Below are 21,232 nucleotides of genomic sequence, written 5' to 3'. Positions count from 1 at the left end.
ATCTCCTGTCCTTAGCATAGTGCCTGGCACATAGTAGTCCCTGGCCCGTAGTAGTCCCTTAATCAATGTTTATTGACTTAAATTATACAGAGTTGGTACTTAATAAATGTTTCTTGAATGATATTGTTGAATTGAATTGGACTGTATTGTTGAATCTAATAGTGGCAGAGCAAGAATTTAAACCAAGATCTCTTGACATAATCCTGTGCCCTTTCTCCTAGAGACACTAGGATTCATTTCCACAGTTCAGTCAGCATCCATTCATTTTGGTGGGGGCCATCACCGGTCATCCTGACCTATGTTTTGCTACTGGACCCCAATGACTCTGGAGGAGAAAGTGAGCCTGTTAATTTCACATGGCTCTGAATCACTTAAAATCAATTCACTCGCAAGTCAAGACGCCCTGCTGATGTCATTGGTTGTCTTTCAGAATGAAGGACAAAAACAATAACAGAAACAACAATTGAGTTTCATTCAGTTCTACAAGCATTTTCTTAGTACTTACCATATGCAGAGAACACTATGTTGTTGGAAGATAGAAAGAGAAAAAGTGTCTCTGCCCTCACAGAGCTTACAATCTAGTGAGGTAACATCCATCCACATGCAATGACTTTAGTACACAGTACATGATACACAGTTCAGGAGCAAGATGAACAGAGTGCTCCTTGAGGTCACTCTTAGTCACCCCACATGTACAATCTCTTGCCAACTCTTATTCATTCTACCTTTGTAACATCTCTAATATGTGTCCCCTTCTCCCCTGACATGACTGCCCCCCTGGGCAGGTCACTGCTGCCACACCCAAGGGACTACTTTATTCTATCTAGAGGATGTTTGTACATAGTTGTTCGTAAGTTGTCTCCCTCACTATAGCAGGGACTATCTTTTGCCTTGGGTTTAGGACAGTGCCTGGCACATAGTATGTGGACATATATGCAGGTGTGTGTGAATGCATATGTATATGTATATATATATAGAGAGAGAGAGAAAAATAGAAGTAATATAAAACAGGTAATATAAAATATACATGTATATGTATATGTATATATAGTACCATATATTGTATGTAGGTGTTTATATAATAGACACATACACGTACATATATATTTATATGTAGTATGTATATATTGTTTACATGTCTCCCCTTCATTAGAATGTCATCTCCTTGAGAACAAAGGCTATTTTTGCCTTTTCTTTTCTTTTTAGTACTTAAGCACAATGCCAGGTACATAGCAAACATAGCAAAATTTTGACTCAATTTGTCTGAGGGGGAAAGGATCATTTCTGACCTGGGCAATCAGGGAAAGCCTGAGGTAGAAGTAGGCATTTGAAGGTAAAGGATGGCAAGAATTTTAACAGTCGCAGATGGAAGAAGTGTATGGAGGGTGGAGAGCACAGTCAAGATGGCAATGGGGAACAGTGAGTAATTTAGCCTGTGTTGAGTCCTTTGGAGGGGAACCGTGTGAGAGAAGGGTGCGAAAATAGGGTGGTGCCAGAAACAACAAGAATCCATTGCAGGGCTTTGAGCAGATGTAAAGCATATTTTGGAGGGAGCAGAGTTTGGTAGTGGCAAAGACCAGTAAGAAGGCTATTGTAATAGCCTATCCCTGGCCCAGGCAGTTGGTGAGAAGGACCTGTAAATGGGCTATGAAAGTGGGAATGAAAAGAACAGGGTAAAGAAAAGAGGTAATTCAGAGGACAGTTGATGAGGCTTGGCAATTGATCAGATGTAGAAGGTAATAAAGAGGGAAGAATCCAAGATGGTAAATATGGGAGAATGGTGGAACCCTTGGAAGAAATAGTGAGGCCAGAAGGAGGAGAAAATGTGGGAGGAAACCTCCTAATTAAAAAGAAGTATGGGAGTGGGGTGGGGTTGGAAGGAAATGGTAGAGGAAAAAGCTTTGGACTTATTATCAGAAGTCCTGGTTCTAATACCATGTCATTTGGACATGGAGGGGCTAGGAAACATCTAATTAGAGACAACCTGCTTGGCAGTTTGAGATCATTGGCTCATAGGCTTTAGAGATGGAAAAGACCTGAGAGTGATCCAGCATTGCTCCTTCATCTTAGCTCTGCAGGCTCCCAGCTCAGGAGAGAGATCAGGGCTGATGATGCAGATTTAAGAGTCATCCATGTACAGATGACAGTAAGAGGAAATGGGATTGCCAAGGGAGACCACATCGTGTCTATCTTTCCCCCTTAGAAGCTGGTGGGGGGGATGGGGTGAGATAGGTTTTATTCATTATGTAGTGAGTAAGTCCACAGAATCCAGCTTAGAAATAACCCGAGTGGGCAGCACTCGCCTTACAGTTTGTAGTGAAGCATCCTTGTGCCCGCCCAGGTGAAGCATGAACCCATATGGTAGAGTGCCGTCCTCTGCATACAATGGGCGCTCCATCAATACTGCTGACTAATGTGGCATTTCAGGCCGGTCCGATCAACAGCCTGCTTGTGATTGAAAATTCTCCCGTAAAAGCAGGCTTTGCTGAAATGTCATTTATTTATTTATTTGTACCTTGTAGTTCTTATTCAATGGGTGGTTGAGTTGGCAGGGCTTTTGGGGTGAGCAAGAGAATTAGGTCTCAGAGGGAACAGATGCATAAGTCATCTTACTTTGCATACTGTCTAATAGGCCCTCAGTAATGCTTAAAAATAGGGAAGGGTGATCTGGTTCTTATTTCATTTGGTTTTTTGCACTGAATATATAGAGTCACAGGATTGAAAAGGACTTTGATCTTCCCCTCCAATTAAGACCACCCTTCAAATATGCCTCAGGAAAGGACAACAAAATAATAAAGTCTATTTCTATAGCACATTACATTGCTCAGAATGCTTTCACATAACAATCCTGTGAGGAGGGCAGTGCAAATATTTTATGAATGAGCTTAGCTGGGAAGAGTAACAGTCAGCCCATGGCTACCCAGCCAGCTGGGTTAGAGCAGGGCTTCTGAACTTTTCTTGTGTGCCAGATCCCTTTGAAAGTCTGATGACGCCTACTTACCCCTTCTCAGAATAATGCTTTTAAATGCATAAAAAAAAATACATAGGATTACGAAGGAAACCAAAGATGAAGAAAGACAAAGATGTAATTTTTTTCCCACTTCAGGTCACAGACACCTTTAAATCTATCTATAGAACCCTGGGGGGTGGGGCATGGAGTAGGAAGAAAGCAATGTATTGAGACCCAGTTAAGAACTGGGTGAGATACAGTCCAAAATTCTTTCTACCACACCCACCTCCCACTCCCAGGGTAGATCTTTTTCAATAGGTAGGCTTAAAAAAAAAACCCCAGACAACTTCTGGATCCTTTGCACATGTCCAGAAAAACCTGAGTTACTAGTAAGTTATTGAAATTGTGAAAAAGCAAGATAATTCTGATGATCATGTTTCCTGGTAAGATGGTGGTCAGCCTGGGTCCTTAAGGGTTTTAGCCAGCAGGTTCTAACAAGGCAGAAACGTTTCCCACATAGGCCTGAATCTGAAAGAAGGACCAGCCTATTTCACTTTGGAAGTGCTAGGCAGCAAGGAGTGGTCTACCTAGAGATTAATTTTGTCATCTACAGCAGCTCACTAGAACTTTTTACCACTCAGGCAGGACTGGGGAACCTGAGACCTCAAGGCCACATGTGGCCCTCTAGGTCCTCAAGTATAGACCTTTGACTGAATCCAAGCTTCACAGAACAAGTCCCCATAATAGAAGAATTTGTTCTGTAAAACTTGCACTCAGTCAAAAGGACCTAGAAGGCCATATGTGGCCCCCAGGCTGCAGGTTCCCCACCCCTATAACTAAGGAGTGAAAGGGGTTCAAGTGAAGTCAGTGATGGGACCAAGTACTTCAACAAAATCATAGATCCTAGAAATATTAAAAGTGTTTTTCATATTAAAAAAGATTTTGATTTTTGATTCATTGAAGACTCAAGACTTACAAATGATTAGAATCATTTAAGACTATGTCCACAAAATGGATCTCATTGAGTTGGAAAGGAGGACCTGTAGTAGGATTGTGGTAGTGGGGACAGAAAGAATGACTGGATGAAAGAGCTTTTTCAGGGGTAGGTCAACAGGACTTGGAAACTGCTTTGGGTTGGAAGGTAGGGAAGAAGAAAGAATCGAAGACAGCACCAAAGTCAGGAATATGGGAGGAGGCATGTGGTTGCGACACTGGAAGAAAGAATGAATTTGGAAGGAGAAGCAGGTTTAGTGGAAAGAAAATAATTTCAGTTTTGGACAGTGTGAGCTTAAGGTACTATGGTACTATAGGAAGAGTATTGGCTGTGGAATTAGGAGTCTTGAGTTCAAATCTAGCCTCTGATGTTGGGGCAGCTAAGTGGTGCAGTGGATAGAGCACCAGTGCAGGAGTCAGGAAGACCTAACTTCAAATCTCACCTCAGACACTTGACACTCACTAGCTGTGTGACCTTGGGCAAGTCACTTAACCCCAATTGCCTCATTCCGGATCATCTTCAGTCATCCTGATGAATATCTGGTTACTGGATTCAGTACTGGATTCTGTGGAGGAGAAGTAAGGCTGGTGACATGCACAGCCCTCACTCACTCAAAACAAAGTCAAGTGCAAGTCATGTCATTATTTCTCTGAAGGCATGATCTTCTTTAGCAATGAAGGACAAACACACACAGCCTCTGATGTATGCAACTTGTTTCGCTTAGGACAAGTCATTGGGACTCAGTTGTCTCATCTATAAAATGATGGGATTCAACCAAACAGGGACCTCTAGAGTCCGTCTTAGTTCTAGATGTACTAAGAGGTGCCAAAGGGACATCCTGCAGGTAGTTTGAGATGATAGGACTTAGATTTGGAAGGTACCTTAAAGATCATTTAGTTTGCCACCTAATTTTACTATAAGTCCCATGTAATCATCTACAGACTTGTCACCCACTTGGCTGGAGCAGAGAGGACCTGGACTTTGGATTCCTAACTAGCACATGACCATCTATCTGGAGCTGAGGAAAGAGGCCATGACTGGCAATATAATCAATCACACATTGATTATATGCCTATTAAGTGTTAAGTACTGTGCACTGGAAATACTAAGAGAAAAACTAAACATTCTCTCTCTTCAAGGAGCTGCAACCATTTTATTTTATCTTCTCTGAAGTGAGATATGTCAGTCAATCAACACTAATTTATTAAATACTTATGATGTGCCAGGTAGCATGCTATATGCTGGGGATGCAAAGGAAAGCAAAAGACAGTCCCCCCTCAAAAAGCTCACAGGGGAGCAACATGTAAATGACTAGGTGCATACTTGATATATACAAAGTACATCGAAGGTGATCTCAGAGAGAAGGAGTATTTGTGGATGAGGATGGAGTATTCAAGGCATGAGGACAAGCATTGCAAAAACACAGAGTCAGAAGGTAGACAATCATGTGCAAAGAGCAACATATGGCCAATATGGCTGGACCATAGATTACCAGTGGGACAGTAAAGTGTAAGGAGGCTGGCAAGGCAGGATGGGGTTACATTTTAAAAGGTTTTAAATGCCAAACAGAGTTTTAAATATATGATCCTGGAGGTAATAAGGAGGCTGGGGGACAGTGCCACCATGATCAGACTAACATTATGCTGCAGAAAAGTCACTTGCAGTGAAATGGAGGATAGACTAGAGTGGAGAGCAGTTAGAAGGATATTGTGATACTCCAGGTGAGAGGCGATGAGGACCTGAAGTATAGTTCTACCTGTATGAGTAGAGAAAAGACCACATGTACAAGGAAAATTCTGTCAAAATCCGACAAGAGATTGAGTGTGACAGAGTGGGAAGTATGAGTCAGAATGAAGAATCCAAGATGACAGTGATATTAAGAGCCTGGGTGACTGGGAGGATGGTGGTGCCTTTGAGAGTGATAGAAAAATTGGGAAGAGGGGAGAATTTTAGGGGAAAAAAATGAGCTCTGTTCTGGATATGTTAAGCTTGAGATGTCTATGGGACATTCAGTTGGAGATGTCCAAAAGAGAGTTGGAGATGTAAGTCTGGTGCTCAGGAGAGAGACTAGGACTGGATCCATAGATGTGGAATCATCTACATAGAGATGACGATGACGATGATGATGATGATGACATTGCTAGCATTTATAGAGTGCCTGCTATGTGCCAGGCACTGTTAAGTACTTTACAATATTATCTCATTTGATCCTCACAATAACCCTGGGAGGTAAATATGATTGTTTCCCCCTTTTATAATTGAGGAAACTGAAGGAAACAGAGATTAAGTGACTGCTCAAAGTCACATAGTGAATATATGAGGCTGGATTTAAACTCAGGTCTTCTTGAATCCAGGTCTAGGGCTCTATCCACTGTACCACCTAGCCGCCAATAATTGAATTGCTGATAATTTTATCCATTGAGACTGATGAAGTTACCAACTAAGATAGCACGCTACAGCAAAAAGAGAAGAGGGCTCAGGACAGAACCTTACAGACAAGTGGGCATGATTTGAATGAAGATCCAGCAATGGAGACTGAGAAGTAGTCTGACAGATAATAAGAATATTATTTCATATGGTTCTTTAAGTGGTTCTTTAAGTAAAGAACTTCATAAGTTCTTTACAAAGTGCTTTACAATATTATTTCATTTTATCCTCATAGCAACCCTCGGGAGGAGGTAGGTACTGTTTTTATCATCATTTCCATTTTATAGATGAGAAAAATGAAGCAAACAGAGATTAAGTGACTTGCCCAAGGTCACATAGCTGTCAAGTTTCTGAGGCTAGACTTGAACTCATGTCCAGTGACTCTATTCATTGTACCACTTAGCTACCTCTAGGAAGACACAAGGGAAGTGTGTCATACAATCATAGAGAAGAAAGTGTAGGAAAGAAGACATGGTGATCAGCCATGTCAAAGTTTACAGAGAGGCCAAGAAGAATGAAGGCTGAGAAGAGGCCATTAGATTTGACAATTAAGGAACCACTGCTAGAGGGAAGTTTAAAACATGATGAGATTAAAAGCCAGATCACAGAGGTGAAAGTAGAGGAAATAGATGTATCCAGTGTAGATGATTTTCTCAAGGAGAAGGGTAGCCAAGTAGGGAAGGAGAGATATTGTATGGTAGCTAGTGGAGATGGTTGAATCAAGTGATGGTTTTTAAAGATGGAAAGATGTTAGCATGTTTGTAGGCAGCAGAGAAGAAACCAATAGATAGGGAGAGATAAGGAGGGAGCACCAATAGGGAGAGATAAAAAATTAGAGACTGAGGATAAAGTGGGGGCAATCTGCCAGAGAAAATAGGAAAGGATGGCATCAAGGGCACACATTGCAAAGGTGACCATGGCAAGGAGAAAGATCACCTCTTCATGTAAGACAGGAGGAATGAAAAGATATTGAGGAACATATCTGAGTGATGCAAGGTGAGTGATGTGAGATAAGTAGGGGAGGGAAGGGAGGACTTAGTAAATGGTCTCCATTTTTTTCAGTGAAGTATGAGGTGAGGTCCTCAGCAGAGAGCAGGGCTTGAGGACGGATGGAAAGGTTTAGAATGGCCACTGTGGTGAGTGGGACAGCAAATCAATTAAGGAAGTATAAAAGGATTATCTTGTCATAGTGTGGGCTCCGTTGAGGTTATGTAAGATTAATTTGTAGTGGATCCAATCAGCAAGGTTTCATGCCTTTTTTCTTGCTTTGTTCAATGGCATGAGAATAGGATCAGAGGAGGTAGATGGTGGAGTTTGGCAGGGTGCGATCGAGGGTAGAGTTGAACTGGCTCACCAAGGGAAGGATGGGTGGGCAGTGTAGCCAGTGCAATGGTAATGACCTAAAAAAACCCCAAACATACTGGTGGAAGGAGTGGAAGTCACAATGAGGGTTAAGAGCACAGTTAAGGAGTCATAAGGCAGAGGGAAAGATAGAATGTAGAAAGATTATGATCAGAAGACAATTTTTATAGTTCTTTAACATGTAAGTAAAACTTGGTGGATGATGGCAAAATCAGGGGTTTGACCATCTCTGCATATTGTTGATGTAGAGTGGAGGAGGTGAGTACATCAAGGAGCTGTGAAGTTAAGGTATTTGAGGGAGCATCAAAATGTGTGTCGTAATCCCCTAGTATGAGGACAGGAGTTGGGATGGAGAGGAAGACTATGAACCAGGCATTGGCTTCATTCAGGAAAGAGAAAGAATGTTCTGGGAGTTAGTAGATAACTGCCAGGTTCTGGACTGTGTGATTAATTTGTATTGAATGAACCTCAAAGGAGGAGAGCTTGCTGAGTGATGGTGATAGAAGGAGGTTCTAAAAATGACAGTTGGGAGCAAAGAATATTCTAACTCCCTCACCATTACCAACGGATCAAGGTTTGGGGGGGATGGAGGGGATGAGAAAGCATGTAACCAGTACTGGAAGGATGGTCATCAGGAAAGAACAAGGTCTCAGTGAGTGCCAAAAGATGGGAAAAGTGAAAAAGGAATAGGTCTAGAATGAGAAGAAGTGGTTAATGATGGAGCAGGCATTCCAGAGAGCACAATGCAAGGTGCGGGACATCATAGGGGTAGGATATTGGAGGGGTAGGGTTGAGGGGGTAATGAGAATAAAGGAGTGGGTAGTTAGGGAACAGCATTTATAAATTGGTGGTCAGGTGTTCAGAAGTTCAGAAGAGAGTTTGAGGAGATGGGAGAATCGTAATCTCTGAAGAGTGAGTCCAGGTAGGATCAGAGATTTCTGAAAGGTCCATTGAAGGAAGCATATAATTAGACTCTTCCAGGCCCTCCTTCAAGGTCCAACCCCATGATTTTGTTGTAACCTGGGATACCCACCTCATAGGAGGCAGGCCAAGGTATGGGCAAGGGAGACTTCTAGGGAGGTAGGAGATGGGAATACCAGGTGGGATACCTGGAGAAGTCCCTAGTGGGGGAAAGTACAAGGTACGAAGCTTGTGTCTTGGTTTGGTCCTGGGGATGTCAAACAGAAAAAGACCCTTGAGTGAAAGTTAGGGGTCAGATAGAAATATGAGGTAATTTAGTGGAAGAGGACACTGTAAGTTGGAGGGATACAAATTTAAATTTTATTTCTTATTTAAGTGACTTACCCAGTGTCACATTTCTATTAAGTGTCTAAAACTGGATTTGAACTCAGGTACTCCTGATTCCTGGGCCAGTGCTCCATCCACTTGCATCACCTAGCTGTCCCAGACTCAAATTAACAGACCATTTAGAGGACTATTCCTGAATCTTTACTTTGCAGCTACCAACTCTACTCATCTCTGTACTTTTCCCCAGCCACCCCCAAACCCACCAAAACCCAACATAGTCTGCAAAATCTTCCATCTAGAAATAAATTTAAAACTTTTCAGGAAATTACCCATTCAGAATTGCCTTTTTCCTGCAAGAGCAGAAATTTGCCATTGCCCCGTCAGCTGAAGGAGGAACAGCTGGCATGGCCGGGAGAAGGAGCCACAGCTGGCTTCGTTTAGCACACTGCTCTGTTCCCTCCAGGTCCTCTCTGTTCCCACACCTTTCTCCTTGGTCTTTGGGGAACATTTCTCCCCCTCTCCCTGGCTACTAGTTCAATTCAACAAACCTTTATTAGGTGCCCACCCCATAAAGCTAAGCATTGAAGGTAGGACAAGGTTTAGATAAGGCATGGTTCCTGCCCACATGAAATTAATTTCTAGTATGGGGATATGACAAATACATAAACAGCTATAATAAAATAGTAAGATACTTAATAAATGTTGACTAACTGCAAGATGCTACGTGAGTTCTGAGGAAGAAAAGCTCCTTATGACTAGAAGCGGAGGGGTGGCTTTCTAGAAAAGATGACATTGGATTTGGGTTTGAAAGAATGGGTAGAATTTCAGCAGGTGGAAAGGTAGGGGAAAGGCATTCTTAGCATATGGAAGTAACATGAGCAAAAGCAGTGGGGAACCGTTAAAGGTTTTTGAGCAAAATGCTGACATAGCCAGATATGCACATAAGGGAGATTACCCTGGCATTGGAGGAAAGGAAAAGAGTGGAGGCGGGAGGAAGAGGGAATGATTACATTGGTCGAGGTGGGTAGTACTGAAGTCATGTTCTGCCCTGGGCTGCAGTGGGGATAGAGAGAAAGGCAAGAATGGGAGAGATGAGAAGGAGGCAGCAATGGCAGACCTTGGTGACCGATTGAGTAGCAAATGTGAGGGAGAGGAAAGAATCAAAGGCTTTGAGCCTGGGAAAGTGAGTGAACAGTAGTGGAAAAAGTGGAACAGTGGTGCAGCAAAGAGGGGGGATTTCTGGCCATGAGCTCCATTTTGGATGTATTGTATTGGTGGTACTTGGGGTTGGGGGGATGTCAAGGTGGAGCTACCCCCTGGAGAACTAGAGAGGCAGGGTACCCTTTTGTATTACTTACCAACAACTGGATCTTATTCCCACTCTGGATATAACAGAGCTGCCAATGGCATCTTGGCAAGAATCCAGAAGCAAGCCAGTAATCAGATCAGGGACCCTTTCGTAGGGACACAGAGCTCAAAGCAAGGGCAGCTCATAGGCTTTCTGTGATGTGAGATCATGATGACCAGCCATCTCCCCCCTGCCCCTTGCTGGGAGCCAGCAGGCAGGCCACAGCTCTCACCTGCATTTTCATGTTTCATCTGCCATGACCAAGCTACCTGATGTGCTTTTCAGTCAGGCAAGCAGATGCAGGATGATTTCAAAAGCATATGTGAGAGACTTATTTCTCTGCCTGGGACTGGGCTCTCTCACATCTCCTCGACAGCGGGTGGAGGAGAATTCTAACAAGCCAATTACCTCACTCTTGAGTGATGAGAACCAGTGCCAGCAGCTTTTTAAAGAAACAAACTGATGAGCAAAAAACAAAATCCTGCATGGTAGGAACAGACCCCCTCCCCCCCAAACCCTCCCCAGGAGGTGGCTCAGCTACCAAAGAACATGACCAGTTATCTGGGCCAACATATTGCTAAAGAGTCTAGAAGGGGAAATGGGTCCATGGTCAGCCATCCCCTAACAACCCTTATCCTTAGCAATGTATGGCACAAGAAGGAAGAGGAACTGAAATTTGAGGCAAATTCAATATGTCCAAAATTCATTCCCTTGCTGCCCCAAACCATCCCTTCTCTTAATTTCCCCTTTTCCACCATCCTTTGAGTCACTGGTGTTTGGAATCTTGGTAACATCCTTAACTCTTCACTTTTGCTTCTCTCAATATCCACTCAGTTGCCAGATTGTATTTTTATCACCATATTCTGTCTGACATTCATCCCTTTCTCTCCTCAGCCACCATTTTAGTTCAAGCCCTTTTCACCTCTCACCTGGACTATAGCACTAGCTTACTAATTGGTTTCCCTGCTTCCAGTATCTCCCCACTCTAATCCACAGCTACCACCATGATTTGCCTAAAGCACAATCTGATCACATCACTACCTACTTAAGAAACTCCAATGAATTCCTGTTACTTAAGGATCCAATAGAGACTCCTTGGCATTTGTTATGTCTTCTGAAGTCCTTCATAACCTGTACCCAATATGTCTTTCCACCCCTTTTACACTTTATTCCCCTCCACATACCTACAATTCAGTCAAACTGGTCTCATGGGCAGCCTTTCACACTGACTGTTCCCCAAGCCTGAAATTCACTTCCTTCTCACCACTTTATAGCAAAAACCTTAGTTTCCTTCATGACTTAGTCAAGTCCCATGAAGCCTGGGCTGATTTCCAATCGCCAATGCCCTATACTCCCCTCTATCACCTTGTATTCATTTTGTATGTGTTTCTAAGTACATGTTACATTCCAGGCTAGATGCAAAGTCTCCTAGAACAGGAACCATTTCACTCCTGTCTTTGTATCCTCATTACCTAGTACAGTGCCTGGAACCTAATAATTGCTTAATAAATGCTTGTTGATGAACAGCCTTTGCAAAGATATGGACAGAGGCAGGAGCTGGAAAGCAAGACTCAGAGGTCTCCTGATACAAATCCCTAATGAGATCATGAATCCTCTCTACAACATCCTTAACCGGAGGCCACCTCGCTTCTGCTTAAGTAACTCTGGTAATAGGAGTTTACTAGACCCAGAGGCAACCAATTTGTTGTTCAGTTGTTTTTTAGTCATGTCCAACTCTCTGTGACCCCATCTGGGGTTTTCTTGGCAAAGATCCTAGAGTGGTTTGACATTTCCTTCTCCAGCTGATTTTATAGATGAGGAAACTGAGGCAAACAGAATTAAGTGATTTGCCCAGGATGATATCTGAGGCCAGATTTGAACTCAGGAAGATGAGTCTTCCTAACTCCAGGCCTAGTGCCCATTTATGGACAGTTCCAATTGTTTAGAAAGTTTTCCTTACCTGGAGCAAAATTTTACGTCCCTTTTCCCTTCTGCACATTGTACCTAGTTCTGCCTTGATAGGCTGAGCAAGTCACTTCTCCCTCCCATTTAATAACCTTTCATGTATTTGAAAATAGTATTCATATACTCTTTAAGTCTTCTCTTTTGCTTGATAAACATTCCTAGTTCCTTCAAATGTTCCTGGCATGGAATAAACTTGAATCCCCTCACTATCCAGGTTTCTCTCCTCTGCACACATTATAGTTACTCCCTTTTAAAATGCTGCACCTCAACCAGATTGCAACATTTATCTTATGAGATGATGTATGTAAAATATTTGGCAAACCTGAAAGTATTTTATGAATTTCACCAGTTATTATCACTACTCCAGACATGCCTTGACCAGGGTACAGATTAGCAAGACTGTTTTGTCTTTGTTTTGGCTACTATACTTTTGTTAATGTGGTCTAAGATTGCCTACTAGACCCTTTAGGCTGCCCCATCATGCTTCTGACCCAGGGGTGGGGAACCTGCAGCCTTGAGGCCACATGGAACAAGTCCTTTTATTAAGGGGATCTGTTCTGTGAAGTTTGGGTTCAGTCAAAGGACTACGCTTGAGGACTTAGAGGGCTACATGTGGCCTTGAGGCCTCAGGGGTTCTCCACTCCTATTCTGACCCATTTTGAGTTCATAGTCCTCTAAAACTCCCAGGTCTTCTTTATGTAAAATGTGCTTTCAAGTCATGTTTACCCCATCCTGCACTTCGTATAATTGATTTTTTGGACCTGAGGGCTACTCTATTTACGTTTATCCTTATTACAAGTAAGTGGCTGAGCTAGGCCTAGAATCAAGGGTGAGTTAACTCAAAAAAAAAGCAGACTCTTAAATTTTCAGCATGAGAATTTACTGCCTCTGAAATCAGCCAACCCTACAAGTCAAGGTATGCCTTACTGTTTTGTTGATGTTCTAGACTTAAGAAAGTGATGGAGGAAGTGCTAATAATACAAACTAAACTGAACAGTATGTCATGCATCTTGGAGGACTGATTGTTAAATATTTACTAGCATACCTCTGAGTAGAACCCAGGCTTTCTGCTCCTCAGCTTAGAGCTCTTTCCAGTACACACCCCTGCAACCTTCACAGTAGGATGCTGAGAAAACGCCTCCATCCTAATTTCATCTAGAAATTGAGCCAGCTTTACAGCATGACCGCCATTCAAACAGTGATTCTACACATGCTTTTGAGTTCGATGTGGCAACCTCCTAACAATTTGAAAGAAGGCTATTTATAAAGATAAGGTATCTTTGAGGAGTAGGCCTATGACAAATGGTGCCTCTGTGGTCAAAAAAATGAATAAATGAATGACTAAAGAAAAAAGTAAGTAAATAGATAAAAAAGTAAATACATAATTAAAAGGAAACAAAAGATTGAAAGAGATGAGAAAAGGTCATCTATAATGACAAGTTATCTTTGAGCAGCAGGACTATCACAGTGCCTCTGTAGTCAAAAATAAGTGAATGAAGGAAGTAAATAGATAAGTAAATAAATAAAAGGAAATAAAAGACAGAAAGATAATCCCTGCGACCTTGGCCATACATTCTCAAGGCATGATCTCTTCCCAACAAGATTTTAACTCCTCAAGATGAATACTAAAGGATTTTTCTTCTTTTGGTCCAAGACCTTTCTTGGTTCACAGGCTTAGGGAAAGAAACTCTCTCAATAAAATGTAGATCAACCACACTGGGGCACTGGTAAGAAACTTGGACAACGTCACACAGCTAAAACGGATCAGAAGGAGGATTGAGCTCAGGATTTCTGGACCCCAATCTAGCTAACTAAACTAAAAGTGTTTTGCCAACTTTAAAGCATTATAGAAACAGCAATCAGTGCTATTGTTATTAAGTCCTTTTCCACAACTTATTAGCTATGATATCTTGGGCAAATCACTTTATCTTTCTGTGCCTCGATTTCCTCTTCTACAAAATAGGAATAATGATGTGTGTGCTATTTACTTCAAAGAGGTTGTTGGGGAGAAAATATTTTGTCAACTATCAAGCACTATAAAAATTTGAGTGTTGTTACTTTAAAGGGTTTTATAGTTAGGGCCAACTGCCATTTAATAAAAAAAATGTTCAATGAACAATCCAGTAAATTGTGTTTTGAATGCTATAACCAGGTTTTCATTTTCAAGGGCCTAGAAATAAAAGAAAATATTTTAGCTCCCCACTGGTGTCTGACAGACAGGAAAGCAAGACCCCAGTGAAAGTGTTAAACTGGCTGCTTGGGACTAGACTGGATGACCTACTTGACAACTGCTCTGTCAACTTGACCTTGGGGAAACCTTCCCTTAACCTCCCACCAAAAAGGGTTGATTTCAGGCATTACACCAATGACATCATATTTGCCTCTAGAAGAGCCTCCTCAGCTGGGCAAATAAAGCTTTCACAATTTGACTACCCTTTCTACTTCTAAGTCTAATTTCCTATTATTCTCCTTAACAATCTCCACTTTCCAATCAAACTGTTTTGCTCTTTCCTTTTTTTTCTTTGGGAGGCAATCAGAATTGAGTGACTTGGCTGGGGTCACACAGCTACTAAGGGTCTGAGGTTAGCTTTAGACTGAGATCCTCCTGACTCCAGGGCTGGTTGCTGTATACATTGTGCCATTCTGCTCTTTCCATCTCTCATCTTTGCCTTTGTCCAAGTGTTACCTAATGTCTGGAATTCACTCCCTTTCCCTCCCTACCTCCAAGGAGTCCTAGTTCCTTTCAAAGCCTAGCTTAGATACCACCTCTGAAATGAAGGCTCTTCTCATCCTTCTTGGCTCCCCTCCCACCCCCATAATAGCACACTCTCCATCTCTTAAAATTACTTTGTATTTACTTTTCGGTGATCACATTGCATCCTCTCGGTAAAATGTAAGCTCTTTGAGGGCAGGGACTCTCATTTTCACCTGCATATCCCCAGTGCCTTGTACAGTGTCTGGTAGTAAAATGCACTTATAAACGTTTGATCAATTAAATTGTACTGTCCCAGTGCTATGAAACTCATTCAGTCAGAGGTGGTTGGAGATTGGGAAGGCTTTTTCTATTTAAAGAAAGGTGCACAGAGTTGGCTAATAGGCAAGATCTCCTTTGAAGCAAAGCACCTGTGATGGGCCCCGTCCCACATCTCCTGGCACACTCTTCCAGACCTTCTCTGAAGTATACGCTTATTCACTCATCTCCTCTCTTTGGAAACAAGCTCTTAGCATGTGCCAATCTCTCTTTCTTGGCCAGGTTTTCCTGGTTCCTTCCTTTTTTCTCCCCCAGATTTCATGGTGTGTTTGTGGATGGGAAATTGTATGTTAACCATCACAGCAAACCCGGGGGCTCATTTCATCACTAGCAATCAGCTGTTGTACTCTGGAGAAACCTAATTAGGTATTACTGGACTTTTGATGTCGTTTCCATGGAAACCCTCATCATAATGGTGTGCATGCAGGCTACTTGCTCAAGGGAAAGGTTTTCTTTAAAAAGTAGTATTATTTTTTAAAAATATGTATCTTTTATTTTCTCCTTTTGTTTTTTTCTTGTCTATGGAAAAAAGATAGAAATTTCCACTCCAGTGTTTTTCCCCCTCCTGGAAAGAGGGAACAGTAGAATATTTTTAAAAGCTTTTCCAGTTTTCTCTTGCTTAATTTTAAGAAAATACAGCTTTGCTCAAGAATGAAAGGGTTTTTCCCCCATTTGTAAATAGCTAAGCAGCCAACAGTGGAGAACATTTTTATGAAAGATTTTGCTTAAATAGGCCTTGAAGCTTTCCAAATAGAATGACATAAAAATGCGATGACTCAATGATAAGCTTTTATTTATTCTGAATAGTGATGATGATGATGATAACAATTGCAGACCTTTAGATGACACTTAAAGGTTTACGAAGTGCTTTATATGTCATCTCACATGATCCCCATAGCCACTCTGAGAGGTCATAGGATCATAGATTTAGAAATGGAATGGACCTTAAAGATCATGGAGTCCAACTTCCTCTTTTTGAAGGTAAGGGAATTGACCACCATAGAGGTCAGGTGACTTGCCCAAGAGCACATAGTAATAAATACCTGAGGAAAGATTTAAATCCACATCTTTCTGGCTCCAAATCCTGAACTGCATTCATTACACCAGAACAAGGTATTCTTATCATCCATTTTATAGATGAATAAACTATAAAGGGATATTGACTCAGTCCATCCACTTCTACACAGCAATCAGTATTCAAACCCAGGCCTTTGGATCTGAAATCAGCTGCACTTTTCCACCACACCATGACTTCCCTTAGTAACAACAACCCACCAAGCAATGCTTGGGTGCCTGCTATGTTCTAGGCACTGTGTTAAGTGCTAGGAATATAAAGGAAGGCAGTTTTACACTCAAGAAACTCCCTATCTGATAGTGGAGACAACATGTAAACAGCTACCTACAAGCAAGAAATAGGATAAATTGGAGATAATTAATAGAGGTAAGGCCCTAGCGTTAAGGGGGATCAGGAAAAGCTTCTTGAAGATGGGCTTTGTCTGGGACTTGAAGAAAGTCAGGAGGCAGAGATGAGGAGGTAGAGTAGTAGTCCCTGCCTTTAGGAAAAAAATGAAAATAAAAAATCAGCACAAAAAAGTACTGATTCGGATAATCAGAAGTACACTAGACATTCTTTAATGAGTTACGATGTTAAAGAACTCAGTCGAAGCAAATGTGACAGGATGTCCCAGATCCTGGGTTTCTCCTGCATCCCAGGGTTGGAAGCTGTCAAGATTCAAACTACAAGCAGTACATGTCACTGCTTGAGTCAAATGAATGTTCACTATTGACTGCCAGGGGAAGTTACTTTAATAGTATGAAACCCGTAAAGGGCTTGTTTCCTAGTAGAGATACACATCTTAGGAGTTTCTCCGCATTAGATCACCTGCTTTCAACCCCACAGCTCTCTCCTTTGTAGCTTTACTGAAATGCTCTTAATTCTGACAAGGTTCTTCTCTCTCAAGCTTTTTGAGGGCATTGAACCTATAGAAGAGGGGTGGGGAACCTATAGTCTTGTGGCCACCTGTGGCCCTCTAGGTTCTCAAGTGCAGCCCTTTGACAGAATCCAAACTTCACAGGTTTGGATTCACTTAAAGGACTGCGCTTGAAGACCTAGAGGGCCACAGGTTTGGATTCAGTCAAAGGACCACACTTGAGGACCTAGAGGGGCATATGTAGCCTCGAGACAATAGATTCCCCACCCCTGCTGTAGAATCATAGTTTTAGAGATGGAAGGACTGTTAAGCCCATGACTCTCTATCCAAGCCTCTCATAGAACCAATAACTAAACTGAAACCTAGAGAAGGAACATGAATAGCTGAAGATTACAAAGCTAGAGGGAGAGGGAACTCCTGGGTGAGGAAAGTCCCTCTACTAATGCACATCATCACCTTCTCTGCAATTTACAGTCTTGGACAGAGGAGAACTAAGAGACGAAGTGACTAGCCCAGAGTCACATGCAGCCTATATGTGTTAGAGGCAAATCTTGAGCCCAGGTTTTTTTTTTTATTTCAAAGCCATCATTCTATCTATCACACCGCATTACCTCTCTTGTTTCCAATGAGCTGCAGAAAACCAAGCTTTGGTCTAGAATAATAAGAATTTTTACATAGGCTATACAGAGGCAAATCGACTAGAATCTAGCTCTATGAAAATAAAAATATATTTCATACATTATGAGTCCAATTTTGTCATTGCACCTTAGTCTGCTCATCTCTGTTTGGCAAAGTCTTTTATGGTATACAAGATGGTGCCATCCACTCAGAAGGCACTCAGACTTTGGCTATTTTAGTAGCACAGGATTTTGGAGTTGAAAGTGACCCAAGGGATCATTTGGTCATAGATCATATATCTTGGGCTAGAAGAGACCTCAGAAACTATCTAATCCAACCTCATCATTTTTTAAAATTAAATTTTATTTTTGGAAGTGACCCAGCAGTTATTTGTTTTCCATCCCACCTTCCACCATTGGGAAGAAGAAAGAAAAACAAAGCCCTCAAGACAAATGTTGCCAGCTAGGTGGCACAGTGGATTGAGTATGGGACCTGAAGTCAAGAGGACTCATTTACCTGAGTTCAAATCTGCCTTCAGACACTTCCTAGCTCTGTGATACTGAATAAACCCTTTTTGCCTTAGTTTCCTCATCTGTAAAATGAGCTGGGGAAGGAAATAGCAAACCATTCCAGTATCTTTTCCAAGAAACCCCAAATGGGGTCATGAAAAATTGTACACAATTGAAAAATGACTGAACAATAGACAATTTTTTTGTAGCTATAGGACCTTTTCCTTGATCTCTTTAGCCAACATCCTAATTTTGAAGATAGGGCCAGCTAGGTGGTGCAGCAAATAGAGCACCAGTGCAGGAGTCAGGAGGACCTGAGTTCAAATCTCACCTCAGACACTTGACACTCACTAGCTGTGTGACCTTGGGCAAGTCACTTAACCTCAATTGCCTCATCCTGGATCATCTCCAGTCATCCTGATGAATATCTGGTCACTAGATTCACGTGACTGTGGAGGAGAGGTGAGGCTGGTGACCTGCATAGACTTCCTTCACTCAAAACAAAAGTCAAGTGCAAGTCATGTCATCATTTCTCTGATGGCATGGTCTTCTTTGGCAATGAAGGATGAACACACATAAAAATTTGAAGATAGGGAAACTGAAGCCCATAGACAGAAAGTAGCAGAACTGAGATTTAAAACCAAGTCTTCGGACTCAATATCTCATCTTTCTACTATGCTAGACTCCTGGTAGATAGATCTTGAAAGTCTTAAAAGTGACCCAAATCAGCAATAGAACCACTATGTCTTTAGGAAGCAAGTATCTGGAAAAGCACAAAGTCACCTCAGGAGAACAAAGTCTCAGTCACCAAATGTTAAATAGAAATCACTCATCCTCAGATTGACTCTGCATTAACTAGTGAAGAAGATACTGACTCCAGATGGAAAGGCAGCAAAATAAAGCCATTGAGAACTGGGTCCTCATTTTATACCAAAGGACACACAGGGAAACAAGTAATACAGGCACTAATTGAGAATATTTCATGGATGGGCTCATGTCCGTCTGTTTGGAGAGACCCTCCCCTTTTCCTCAGCCCTCTGGCTTCTCACTTAATTATTCCCCAGTCAGGACACTTGAGTATGAATGATAATTCAAGTGCCTTCTCATCGAAGATTTCTACGACATCCCTGCCATGTTTTTCCAGTTTATTCGGTACAAACAGTGCATCCACTGCTTAAATGAAAGAACTTAAATGACGGAAGTTAAAACACCAAGGCCGTTTGGAATTCTGAGAAATGTTATTTAGACATTCTTTTGCCCTCCAAGGTTAATGAACTTCTGAAAATGAACAATTCAGAATAGCATCTTTCTTTGATGCCTGGTCAGGAGGCACAGATTACCAGGAGTTGTGAGCCATTATTCATGTTCCTCCTGAACTCCCAAGGTACAATAGGTACAGGTTATCCCACCAGTCCTTGAGCACATTTCCCAGTACTTTTCTCGTCATGAGAAGCAGTGTAGTAGAATGGAAAGAAGACTGACTTTGAAGTCAAAAGAACCTGAGTTCAATTAACTTTCATTAACTATGTGAACACAGGCAAGACCAGTAGTGGGAAACCTGTGACCTTAAGGCTACATATGACCTTCTAGGTCCTTGGGCATGGCCTTTTGACTGAGTCCAAGTTTTATAGAACAAATCCTTTTATAAGGGGATTTGTTTTATAAAATTTGAATTCAGTCAAAGGGCTACAGTTGAGGACCTAGAGGGCCACAGGTTCCCTACCCCTGGGCAAGACATTTAAGTAAGTATGTATCTTTGAGTCTCAGTTTACTCACCTGTAAAATGGGGATAAAGATATTTGTAGCACTTGCCTCACAGTGTCAGGCTCAAATGACAATATATAAAAACTACTTCCAAAATCTTAAAGTGTTATTTAAATGTGAGAGTAACTGTTGTTTGGGATTCTGAACTTGGTAAAAATTCATCATTAAAAAGGCAAGTCTGAACTCTCCAAAGGTTGACCTTGGTGCATTGTTCCATTACCATGCCACCAGGGTCTTTTCTCAGACTCGCTACAAAACACTTAATTGTAAGTCAGATGTTGGCCTCATGGCTGAGATGAACTACACATAAATGGTATCATAATATTAGCTTGGATCAGAATGACAAGCCCCATACTGGGACAGAGGCCATGAAGTGACCCTTCACCTTCACCTCTCTGCTCCACAAAGGTTACTTTCTCTTATAGAATCACAGGTCACAGAATCCTAGAATCTCAGAATCAGAAGAAAACTCCCAAGTTATGTAGCCCAACCTCCCTCCTGATGCAGGAATCTCTTCTATAGTGTCCTCATCGTGTTCCAGACTTGGAGTCAGGAAGACCTGGGTTCAAATCCAGTCTTAGACATTTATGAGCTATATGACCTTGGATAAACCATTCAATCTTTCTGGCCCCAGTTTCCTCATTCTCAAAATGAGGAGGGGATGGACTAGATGACCTTTAATGACCTTTCCAGCTCTAAATCCAGGAACCTATCTATGATCCTGTGTTGTCATACAATGATCATGTGCTTGTGGAATTGAATTGAAGGTCTAACCTTCCTGGTGGATTGAGAACACACTACCTTCATTAGACAACCCATACAGCTGTGGAGGTTCGGTCATCTCCACGTTATCCCTAGGCAGAAGGCCCCTTTAGCTCAAATTGTTAAGGTCCTCCTTCTATTGAGTCCAAGGCTGTTTTATGTCACTTCTACCCACTGGTTCTTGTACTGTTTCAGCTCTGGAACATTCTCCACCAAAAAGCCATTCTGGAGCTTTGGGTTCATTCTTAAATGATCTAGAAGATAGTCAGATCTTGTTCCCTTGGCACATGCTCTAGAATAGTGGTTCTCAAATTATGTGGCCT

General features: G+C 41.8%; 1 protein-coding gene across 3 annotated transcripts in view; it reads left to right on the top strand.

Annotated features, from left to right (window-relative positions):
- KCNN3 (potassium calcium-activated channel subfamily N member 3) overlaps positions 1 to 21,232 on the top strand; it is a 282,492-nt gene that overhangs the window by 160,657 nt on the left and 100,603 nt on the right. Inside the window, exon 1 of one of the 3 annotated variants that reach the window (XM_072647121.1) lies at positions 1,881 to 8,483. The exons of 1 other annotated variant lie outside the window; for it this stretch is intronic. In XM_072647121.1, the coding sequence (XP_072503222.1) occupies positions 8,448 to 8,483 (36 nt within the window). In that variant the 5' untranslated portion in view covers positions 1,881 to 8,447. Of the gene's footprint in view, positions 1 to 1,880; positions 8,484 to 21,232 lie in introns of those variants that run through there. One more of the 3 variants, XM_072647122.1, reaches the window with a different exon arrangement.

The sequence above is a fragment of the Notamacropus eugenii genome, chromosome 2, assembly GCF_028372415.1.
Source record: "Notamacropus eugenii isolate mMacEug1 chromosome 2, mMacEug1.pri_v2, whole genome shotgun sequence".
NCBI classification, from domain to species: Eukaryota; Metazoa; Chordata; class Mammalia; order Diprotodontia; family Macropodidae; genus Notamacropus; species Notamacropus eugenii.
Note: the sequence above shows the minus strand (reverse complement) of the source record. Positions and strands in the feature narration are given on the sequence as shown.